General features: G+C 43.2%; 1 protein-coding gene across 1 annotated transcript in view; it reads right to left on the bottom strand.

Annotated features, from left to right (window-relative positions):
• ACBD6 (acyl-CoA binding domain containing 6) overlaps positions 1-12,195 on the bottom strand; it is an 82,960-nt gene that overhangs the window by 51,922 nt on the left and 18,843 nt on the right. Inside the window, exon 4 of the mRNA XM_066555533.1 lies at positions 3,890-3,975. Within this exon, the coding sequence (XP_066411630.1) occupies positions 3,890-3,975 (86 nt within the window). The remainder of the gene's footprint in view (positions 1-3,889; positions 3,976-12,195) is intronic.

A 12,195-nucleotide genomic window follows, 5' to 3' on the forward strand; every position in this document is an offset into this window, starting at 1 on the left:
ACACGGACACTTGGTAATGTTATTTCTCATTCTCCACCTGCCAAATCAATGTATTTGTTTTCTGAAAACACTTATAAACTGCCTACTCCTTGCCCCAGCTTAAAAACAACCCTGAAAAATAAAGGTGGATTTTCCAAGGCTGTGGTATTCTTGGCACATCTCTCAGATTGTGTCTCGGATGAGATTTATACTGGTAACACATCAGTCAACCTCAGATCACTGGTCATTTCCCAGGTTTGTGAAACTCCAATTATAGTGCTTTGATCATGAAAGAGCTCCACTACTACTGCTTTGTTCTGACAATAGGACCAGAAAAGGAACATAAAGCTTTATGGAGCAGTAAAAAACCCAAACCACCACTATACCCAGCCTGAAATCACTGATAATTTCTAAATGTTTCCTTCCAAGGGAACCTCCAAGTCCCATCATCAGTCACCAGCATGCAGGAGTTTTATGCAATGCCTGAGGGGAGATAAGTGATTTGCAGAGAAACCCAGAGGCAGAGCACTATGCTAATACATCCTGCAACTGCTCCCCATTACTCACTGGGGGTACTCGAGCTCTTTATTGCCAGGGTTTATTAATGACTCCTAATTGATGACCAGTGCCCAGTACCCCAAAGTAAATAACTGCTACGCCTCATTAGCTCAAGAGACCTTCTCCTGATTTGAGGGCTGATCTATGAACACACAAATTGCACTGATTTACCTGAATCTCTTTCTAAATTGATTTAATTAGATCGGTATAACCTGTTTCTGTGGATGCTCTTGAATTTATTTGGGATCAGTGCAATGTACTGTGAGCCAGGCTGACCATTTTTCTATCTTGTTCTCAATTAGAAACATTTGAGATAATTAGTGATAAGGAAAAAAAGTGGCCCTGGCACCACCAGAGTTCCTCCTACTGCTGATCCACTTTAGGGCAGGGTATGGTAACCTCACTTTGTCCATCATTTTTGTCCATCATTTACAGATCTGCATCCTAAACCCCAAGCATTTCATTCCACAAAAGGAATGTAAGCATTATTTAGGAATCATTTTAGACACTCAGTTTGAAATCAATGGCACTGCTGCTTTGTTGCTAACTACTGCTGATGGCAAACAAGGGGTTTATTCTATTTCAAATGTTCTATTTCTATTCTATTCTATTCTATTCTATTCTATTCTTTCTCTCCCTTTCATATTAACAGCAACAGCTTGGAGGGCTTTAATTGTTTGATAAACTGTTCAAAAGGTTCTGGTAAAGAATAAAACAAGTGAACCTGCTTAGGTGACCCTTTAAAACTCTGCACCTGCATTCTTGTCTGTCTCCTGGTGCAAGCTGAGGTCCAGATAAATCAGCAGCCTTTCCTGCCTTTGGATCAGCAGAATCCTAAAGGGCACATGGTAGGCTGGGTTTGGCAGAGTAATACCTGCTGAAAAATTGCTTCCAGCAGTCTGTCAGGACTCAGGGCTGATGAGGACTCTAGTTTTAGCTTTTAGTACACAAAATAAAGGGTTTTTCTTAGTTATTCTGGGCCTCTTTAGTGATCCTGTAACAAGAAAATACTTATCCTATCAACAGCACTGGGAAACAAACTCAAGTGGTTTGATTTCTATTCAAATTTTTGCAAGCTTGTTGGAGCCACCAAGGATAACTGAGTCAATAAAAGAGTCTGCACCAAAGTTTCTTTTCTCAGATAGCAGGTTTTGAGGGAGCACACACATGCCCACTGAACTGACAGCACAGGACTTACCCAGAGCTATCAATGTGTTAAAGTTTATCTTGGCTCAAGCTAATCGATTTTCTTTCCCCTTAAAAGTTTTCATGTTCTTCCTCTACAGAAAATGCCTCATTTTTTTTTTTAATGATAACATTCTGTTGTATGTAGTATTACTAAATGCTAAGTTTATATTTTTCTAAGTAACCACTCACAGCCTCATAAAAGTCACCCTTCTCAGGTACAGCTATGGAACCAAAACCTGCTCTAGACAAAGCTGGACACCAACCCTAATGCTTAGAGCCACTCCCTCTTTGGTTTATCTGCTTGCAGGTTTGGTACCAGAGCAATTTTGCTGTTTAAGGCTATGCTTTTATGAGTGGAATTATCACACTAGAGATGTGCCTATACTTGCATGTTTATTCCCTGTTTCAGGAAGGGAATGAACAGTAGACAAAAGAACCAGGAAATGTGAAGCTGTCCAGCTCTGGGGATAGATGATGGTGACACTTGCTCATTCCTGTCTTGCAAGGAAGACACTGATACCCGGGAGTCAAATTGAGCTGATGGACTACATGAGTTTCCACTCTGCCAGGACACTTCATTCAACAAATTTCAGCAGAATCACCCTATTCCAGCTGTGTGGGAGACTGCAGCTGCCTACAGCCTCATTTGCAAGGACAGCTGTGCTGTGCTAAACAAACAGCACCTATGTTCCTCATGCTGTGTTTGGAAAAATGTGTTTGCAGCTGTACTCTTGGAAATAAAAACAAACGCATGAAAAGATTTAGGCTGGTCAAGTTAACCAGAGCAAACTCTGTTTTTCTGTACATTATTCTGTATTTCAAACCCAAGAAAGGGCATAGGCAGCACTTGGAATAACCAAGACTCTGACAGCACTGTAGGGATTTGATCTACTCCTAAGAGGAGAGCTTGAACAGGATTTAAACCACAAAGTCAAACTGTGAGATCAAGGATATTGGCTGAGACCTGCACTGATGGATCAGGGACAAAAAAGGAGCTGGTGGTCAGCAGAAGTGCCATTCCTCAGTGTGTTAAACCAAGGTGACACCTGACCACCTCTGCTCAAGGGCCAGGGCAAGTGAAAGATGTGCTGGCTCTCCATGGAAGGGGAGGAAGCTTTTCCTGGCCAAGTCCTCCCCTCCACTCCACTCCAAAGTGGATTGCAATCCCAAGGGAAGTGCCTGCATTGCTGCCAAGCACACATCTGCCACCCTGCCTGCTTGCAACAGCTGCCTCCATTCCTACCTGAGCTCTTTGAAAGGGTTTGGAGCCACCTGATCAACATTTCTGTTCCTTGGTTTGTGACAACAAGTCAAAGAAATGCTGTGCTAGAGTTTTAACTCGTTAGGTAAGTTCTCAGCTGGAGACTGCATGTTGAGAAATCAGTGCTCACATTTCCTGGATGTAAAAAGATGCAAGACACTCATTAAAAAATGGGATCATACACATGTAAATGGGTGACTACATGATGGGAAACACTGTCAAAATTTAGTCTTCTCTGACTGACCATTTTAACTAAAAATATTCTACAGATACAGTATTCTAAAATTTCCTCCACAAAATCATTTAGGTATTGGATTTTAATATTATACCCATGATTAGTAAAAAAAAAAACTAAACAAAAACCATCCAGGTGTCTTTATTCAATAGCTAATGTCACTTATTCCTTGCACCTTGACAGTTTTAAGTAGCAGCCACTCTAGTTCAGTAAATGCAGAGCTGGCTTTTCTAGCTGCAGAGCCTAGAAAAAAATTAATTTGATATAAGGCACAAACTGTCCCTGAAGGCAAACATTGTCCAACACTAAAACCTTCACTGAACAGTCCCTAATGAATGTATTGGTAAAGAAATAACTATTTGGAAAAGGTAGTGCCTGAATAGCTTTCTATTAAAAATATCCAATATTGCCTTTTTTTTTAAAGCCATATAACTGAAAAATGGGAAGTCTTGCCCTTCCCCCAGATCTTGTGCTAAGGAAAGGTTACTACCTGGCAATGATACAGGCAGATATTGATTTAAATGATTATGGACCTGAAAAGTTCTTTCCTGTCATTTATTATCCTGTTGTAGTTGCCACCACACTTGTGCAATATTAAAAAAAAAAAGCTTAAAAAAATGACATTAGAAAAACAGAGTTTTTATCCCAATTCCAGCACAGATAATCACCTGATTATTTCTTCTTCTTGATATAATGAGCTGATGACTGGGCCTCCAAATACAGTTTTGCTTTCCTTTCCCCTCTTCTCTGGTGTCTGAAAGAAAAAGAAAGATTGGTCCAGCATCCTGGCTCCCACCATATTCCCAACTCTCATTCCCAGCCCTGGCCCCTCAGGACCCAAAAGCTGAGCCTCTGTGAGGCAGCATAATATTCTGTTACTAGATTGCAAAGCTTGCCTTTATAAATCTATTTAATATAGATTTAAAATTAAATTTTATAATGGGCAGCATTTCCAAATGATTTACTCCCAGGAACTCTAGGATTCTGAATGATTCCCACCATAATAGAAATGAACAATTAGAATAATGATTGATCGATATGGAGCCCCAGGCCTACCTTTTCAAAAAACCATCCTGCAGCCTGGGATCTTCAATTGCCTGACTTCACATTGATGCCAGACTTTCAGCAGGGGGAAGTGCCTGCTGTCTGAAAGCCTGACCCAATTAGGGGGTGCAGGGAACCAGAGACCCCAACTCTTCCATGGCATGAAGTATTTTGGTTTTCAGATAAGCTGCCAAAACTGGTTTGGAATTTGCAGCAGCAATTCCTTACAAAAATCAGCCCACTAATTGCAACTTGCTGCTGCCAGAGGACAGGTCTGAGGCTTTCTGTGATGGCAGAGTGGCACACCTAGGGTGAAAAAGATCAGGAGCAAAGTCCCAGCCTCTTGCAGCTTCTCTGTGGCTGCAACACACAGAATCACAGAAACCTGGAATCATTTGGGTTGGAAAGGACCTTAAAATTCATCTACTTTCACTCTCCTGTCATGAGCAGGGACACCTTCTGCTGGACCAGGCTGCTCCAAGCCCTGTGCAGCCTGGCCTGGAACACTGCCAGGGATCCAGGAACAGCCACAGCTTCCCTGGGCACCCTGTGCCAGGGCTTCCTCACCCTCACAGGGAGATTTTTTTTCTGATATCTAATCTAAACCTACTGTCTTTCAATTTGAAGTCATTCCTGCCTGTCCTGTCACTGCAGCCATTGTAAATAGTCTTTCTGCATCTTTCTTGTAGGTTCCCTTCAGGTACTGGAAGGTCACAATTAGATCACCCCAAAGCTTTTTCTTGTCCAGGCTGAACAATCCCAGTTCTCTCAGCCTTTCTTCACGGGGGAGGTGCTCCATCCCATCTCATCCCTTCATTACACCCAAAAGCATTGCTATACCATCAGAATTCTACTTAGAAAGATGTTGATTTTTTTTTTTAATAAAATATACTTTTGTCATTCTTTCTGCTCCTCAGGTTGCTTTTGTTTTAAATCAATGTACTAGCTCCCTATAACACATTCACTTTTACATTCTGCCCAGCTTGAGCCAACCAGTTGCACCTTTCAGTTCTCCTGTACCAGCCCAAAGCCATAACATTAGGTCTGCAGATATCACAGACAAACCTCTTTATGAGGAGAGGAAAGAAGGGAAGGGAAGGGAAGGGAAGGGAAGGGAAGGGAAGGGAAGGGAAGGGAAGGGAAGGGAAGGGAAGGGAAGGGAAGGGAAGGGAAGGGAAGGGAAGGGAAGGGAAGGGAAGGGAAGGGAAGGGAAGGGAAGGGAAGGGAAGGGAAGGGAAGGGAAGGGAAGGGAAGGAAAGGAAAGGAAAGGAAAGGAAAGGAAAGGAAAGGAAAGGAAAGGAAAGGAAAGGAAAGGAAAGGAAAGGAAAGGAAAGGAAAGGAAAGGAAAGGAAAGGAAAGGAAAGGAAAGGAAAGGAAAGGAAAGGAAAGGAAAGGAAAGGAAAGGAAAGGAAAGGAAAGGAAAGGAAAGGAAAGGAAAGGAAAGGAAAGGAAAGGAAAGGAAAGGAAAGGAAAGGAAAGGAAAGGAAACTGACTTTCAAGACTATTCTATGGCAAGTAGACTCTCAGATTTACAGTAGAAAGTGACATGAAGTTCTCCTTCTTCAAGGCAAAGGGCTTCAGAGTCTTAACAGTGCAGTGCCCCTCTTAAAAAATTATTTAGCAGAGAATCTTACTGTCCATCAATTACTTCGATTCCACTAATAAAATAAAATTATTTCAGATCACCTGAAAGTGCACAGAAGAGTTATTCCTATACAATGAAGCTATACTTACTATTAGCCTATCCTGTTTGATACTGAGGGATGATGGGCATTCAATCAGTGTCAGAAACTGCAAAAAAATTTTAATCTATATTCTTTTATCTCTGGCTACTCTAGTTCTTGGTTGCTGCTTTTTTTCCAAGTCAGAAAAAAACATTTGAAAAAATACATTTAATCTTTCTAGAGGCAGAAATTGTTGGGGAAAATAAGATTTCTAGGATTAAGTTCACCTTCTTTGCACAAGGAATGCATTTCTACCAAAGATTAATCACATTGATTGAGTACACACAAGGTCATCAGGAAACTTAGTGATAAAGGCTCTCCCAAAAACACTCAGGCAAAAACTTCTCTGGTTTTTAATCCATATACAAGTTACTTTGTCCAAGTAGCTTTTATCTCATCTCTTTCACACAGAAATAGGTAATTCAATATTCATTTTATGAATGTTGAGGCAAGCTTATTCCATCACAATACTTGATATATAGAACAAGTTTATGCAGAAGGTCCAGGAAAATATTCTGTTTTCTCAGTATTTAGCCATGAAGACAGAGACAGGGCTCCACCTTTCATCCTCAGGGGGCTTTCAAAGGGGAATGTGTCCAGGCTTCCCAAAAGAATTAACTCTGCTGGAGCACAAACTGGCTACTCTCAATGCAGACACAAACTGGTTTCTCTCAATGCAGACACAAACTGGTTTCTCTCAATGCAGACACAAACTGGTTTCTCTCAATGCAGACACAAACTGGCTACTCTCAATGCAGACACAAACTGGTTTCTCTCAATGCAGACACAAACTGGTTTCTCTCAATGCAGACACAAACTGGCTACTCTCAATGCAGACACAAACTGGTTTATCTCAATGCAGACACAAACTGGTTTATCTCAATGCAGACACAAACTGGTTTCTCTCAATGCAGACACAAACTGGCTACTCTCAATGCAGACACAAACTGGTTTCTCTCAATGCAGACACAAACTGGCTACTCTCAATGCAGACACAAACTGGTTTATCTCAATGCAGACACAAACTGGCTACTCTCAATGCAGACACAAACTGGTTTCTCTCAATGCAGACACAAACTGGTTTCTCTCAATGCAGATACAAACTGGTTTCTTTCAATGCAGATACAAACTGGTTTATCTCAATGCAGACACAAACTGGTTTATCTCAATGCAGACACAAACTGGTTTATCTCAATGCAGACACAAACTGGTTTCTTTCCAGCTGACTTTGACAACCTGCCTATCCATGAGCTCATTGCCCACTTCCAAAATCCTTGCTGCCCAGCCTGCCAGAACTTCCACGCAATATCTGAGCATGATGTTCCAAACTCAGTGACACAAAAAGTGGAGCAAGAAGCAGCAGCTCCCTCCAAATCACGTCACAGCTACTGACAGCACTGACAAGAGCTGGTGTTTTTATTTGTTGTTCATCCTGGCTGAAGGGATCAGTAATGCCCTTTTCCTTCTTAAATCTTTTGAAATTTTAACAGTAAAAGAGAGCTTTTAGGGCTGCTTATATGCAGGTAATGACTCATGAATTTAAAGTCACATTACCCTGCAAACCACAATGAAATTAAAAACTGACACTGCAAATTTCCTGTCTCCTCTGTTAAAAAGGCACTAATAATTAACTATGTGGCTCTCAATTAAGCCAGCTCCAATTCTTTCACTGCTGGCAGCGCTGTCCAGAAGCACTGCAGATGCACATGGAACTAATAATAGTTAAGGAATAGCATGATCCAGGCCTTCCATAATTTGGAACCTGAACCCAAGGGAGATGACAGCAGGAGCAGCCACCCTTGGACCATGCAGGAGAGGTGCTGTAGGAAAGGCAAAATTGCTGTGGGCTCCGTAAGGACAGGACATTGCTCTTAAAATGCCAGTTAAAAACTGTGGGAATAAAGAGGAATTTGTGACAGCGTGTGAAGACACCTTAGAGGATTGTACTTGTGTGCCAAAGCACAGGCAGTGGCATATAAGAAACAGGGGAAAAGATGATGGAGAAGTGTAAGACATGCCTTAAACAGTGACATTTCTCCTGTTTCCCCCTTGCCCACTGATTCTTTGTGGCTGGTGTACAATTAAGGCTGATGTCAAAGTCACTGTTCCTGTGACAGTTCAGTTTGGTGGGTGGGTCTGGCTGGCCAAAACCAGCATCAATCACAGGCAAACCAGGGCTGGGCACGCAGCAAACGTACTCCTGAAGAGACATCTTCCACCCCTCTGAGTCCAGATGGGCTCAGGGACTGGCACAGGGAACTCCACTAAGCCCAGAACTATCCTTCTCAAATGTCACCAGGAATGCCAGGAGAAAAGGCACACTCCTGCAGGAACAGACAGGGGAGCATCCTCAGTGCCCTGGGTTTGTCAATAACAGCCCAGCTTGATCCAAGGGACAATGGCATCCTGGCTGGCTGTCACTGGCAATGCTGCTCCAGGCAGCCTCAAAGCCTGACAACCACTTTCAGAACAGAATGGAAATACAGGGACTAATATTTGCTAACATCATTAATTCTTTTTTTCTTCCCCACTCCCCCTTCTTCCTTTATCCACCATGTCAAGATGTATACTTTTAAATTGTTGTCAGCCATAAAACAGACGTCGTGTCCCAGTTCAGAGGTTAACATATAATGACAGACACATTAAAAACCCTGTCCAATGCCTCACTGAAAATTTCAGCTCCATCTTCTCTTCAACAAGACAGTGGCTCAAACTCACTTATAAGCTTTAACAACATTAAAACCTAATCATGATTGAAAAATAAAGGAGAAAGAGAAGATGGTTTTATCATACTAAGCATTATGGAAATGCAAAACAATTAGAGACAAACATTTTCTTTGTGAGGGTTTTGTCACAAAACTCTCCCATGATTGCAACATGATCCATTTTTCCTTTGGCATTTTTGGAGAGTGGGATGAAAAATATCATTTAAGAGGAGGAGCAGTAGTTTCCTGATGGGGGTTGGTTTGGTGGATCACTCTCTTGCCCTATCCCTGAAGACAGGACAGGGATGGATTGTTTTTCATTTCCACACCCAAGCTTTGTTCCAATCTACACAAAACAAGCTACAACAGATTTAACAAGATGGCAAATTCATGGATCCTCCCAATGACCCACTTCAAGCTCGAGAGGCAGAAGTAGCTATAGATATGCAAATGAACTCACTCTCAGTGATTAGCTGGGATGGAAGGGACACAGCTATTTACATGCAGGGCAAGGGACTCCAAATTCTGACAGAAGGAAGGTGCAGAGAAGTCCTACAGAAACACTACAAAACAGCAGGAACAGCACAAATTTCAGTAAAGCCTTTAAAAAAATATGAAAGACCATAATTTTCAGTTAACAGAAGAGCTAGGTCCCAGGCATGGGTTAAATGTAGGGCATCCCAGTTTTATCCAGAGCAACATGGAACTCTGCCTGGCTGGTTTTGCATGCCCAGACACCCAGCAAACACAGCAATAGTTATTTGCCAAGGCACGTGGCTGTGCTGCACTGCACATCTATCAGCCCCCAATTCCCTCACATCTTGCTCTGGCTTTTTTCCACACCCAAAACCTTTAAATAACTTCTCATAAAAACATATTTAAGAAGAGAAAGTCATCAGCAAAAAAAGGTTCATCTCATCAAAATACTTATCTTCAAAGTTATCCTGGCCAATGCCTTTAAAATGGTCAATACTGAGGTTTTTCAGCACCTGGCACCTTGGAAACAGAAAAGTGAGACAACTTAAATGAGAGTGATGCATCAGGATCTCACACTTGAGCCATCACACTGCATGGAAGAAGTTTGCACTACTTATTGTATTATTTTCCTCTTCCTCTGAGCCTGATGCAGCTTGAGCCAGAGCAGCAGCTGTATCCAGCTTTGTGGGATGCAGACAAGGAATACTCCTAACAAAATGACTCCACTCAAAGCTTCTCAAGCATTTCTGCAGCAGCAAACGCATGGTGCAGATTCCAATCTGCATTTGTGCTGCACAATTCGCCTTTCTCCTCCAGTGCAGGTGTCAGCCTGGTACATTCCCTGGCCTTCCTGCATGGGCAGGAACAGAACCCAGCCCTGGGGACAGGGACACCTCACCCTCCTCTGTACCTGTCTGCAAGGTGCACACACAGCAGCAGACTGGTGAAACACTCCTTGGCAGGAATGTGGCAGCCTTCAGCAGCCACCAAAGAAGCCACCAAGATCTGTCATGGTCTTTCAAAGTGCTGCAGGGCTCTGAAGTGCAACCAAGGGTCCTGAGCCCCCAAGCCTGGAGGAGCTGCAGTTGCTGAATGCTCAGAGAGATCTGCTTGGCAGGGGTAGGAGAAACCCTGGCCCGTGTCCCGGCTCCCCCAAATACACCTGGGAGGTGTGGCAACTCCAGCCTGTTGTTATGGCAGGACAGGGGATGTGCTGGAGCCCTGTCAGGCTCACAGGAAGGTACCAGTAAATCCCTGACATGTGCTGATTGAATTGTAATTAAGCTGGTATGGTATCAAGTGAGAAATTTTACAGAAGACACATCAGACCCAAGAGCAGAGCTGCTCTGCTGGCCACCATGTTCCCCTAATGCTCTGGATTAACATTTCTCTATTCGAAGAGCGAGGATTATTGGGGAGACAACAAAAAAATGCAAACTCTCCTAAAGTTTCAGACACTCGCCCCCCTCCTCTCCGTGTGTGCCACGGCCTGGCCATCCCCCTGGGAAGGGAACTTGGGCAGAGACTAATTGTATTTGACAGCAGCAATTACACACAAGGCTGGAGATTAGAAGCTCGTTAATTGCGTGTGCCATAATTGCTGCCGTCTTTTCCTTTGCTAGTTAAGGCCAGTGCCAGGAGAGGCAAGGGGAGGAGGGTGCTGTCCGCCCCAAACGCAGGTGGTCCGAAGATGAGAGCCCTGCCATGGGGAGGAGATGTCCCTTGTCCCCGCACGCCGCGGGAGCTCCTGACCCCGGGACAATGCGGGAGGCTCCTCCGGCAGCGCGGCTAATGAGGCGTGAAATGAGGACAAACAATGCTCCCTTCCAAAGGTATTTTCCACCTGTATCCTTCTGACTTTACAGCTCGGCTGAACTCCACGCTACCTGCAGCGGGAGCGAAGGGAAATATTAACCCTTTGGAGGTGATGCTGCCACAGGAAATATATCTGTAACCGCTTATAAAATTAGGCGTTGTTTGCCGTTGTTTAAATTCATCAAATCCTTCCTTCCTGACTAAGATACGAGCTCAGCATTTCTCACTCTCTTTGCTGAGCACTGTAAGGCAGTAACACCCATCGCCGGCCGGGGGCTGTGCACAAACCACAAACGGGATGGGACTGCTGGGAACGTGCCTTGAGCTGTTTGATTTTCCAGCATCAGCCTCATTCCATGCTTATGACAATGGGAAGATGCCACCAGCTCACACCCCAGGCAGCAGACCAAGAACTCAATGTTACATCTTACTTTAAAAGGTTTTTGACCAACCACACAAAGCAGAAGCACATTGACAGTAGTTCTATCCAACCACACCTTTGGTTAAAACAATGTTTGCTTATTTTGAATACTATACCTGCTTGTAAGCCTTAAAACACAATGCACAGAGCTCCATTATTAAGCTTAAAACTTCCTAATATCTCACTAGATAAACTTTTCTGTAGCTTAGGGAGTTATTCTAGACAAGCATTAATACACAGGCCATTGTTCTATTTGTCCTTACTTTTCTACTTCCTATATAATTTTTCTGCTGACCAATCTCATGGCTATTGCTTATCTCTAACCACAGTTCTGCTGTCTCTGAGGCCTGCCTTTTGCAGCTTTCCCAAAACCCCCGGATTTTAAAGATTCCCACAACACCCAAATAAGATACAAATCCCTCCTGGCTGAGGACGGCCTCTGCAGAGCCACCTTTCACAAAAGGCTGCTGTACCCTCCACACCAGCCCTATTAATGACTGTCATAAACAGAATATTTTAATATTCCTCTCTCAACAATCCTTCTTGGCTCCCAGCAGCAGCTCAGCCCCAGCGTGCACATGACTCAGCACCTGGAGCCTTTTCAAGAGCCCACTGAGGATCTGAACAATCTGAGCAATCTGCCTGTGAAAAATGCCAGCACAGTGGGGTTCAAGTGTTTTTTTTTTTAATTTTAATTTTTTTTTTTGTTTTAAATATTAAAGGGGCAGTTTAGTTAATATTCCAATAACGTCTACGTAAAGTTTTCTGGTTAAGTCTCATCACAGAAT

This window comes from Molothrus aeneus, chromosome 9 (genome assembly GCF_037042795.1).
Source record: "Molothrus aeneus isolate 106 chromosome 9, BPBGC_Maene_1.0, whole genome shotgun sequence".
NCBI classification, from domain to species: domain Eukaryota; kingdom Metazoa; phylum Chordata; class Aves; order Passeriformes; family Icteridae; genus Molothrus; species Molothrus aeneus.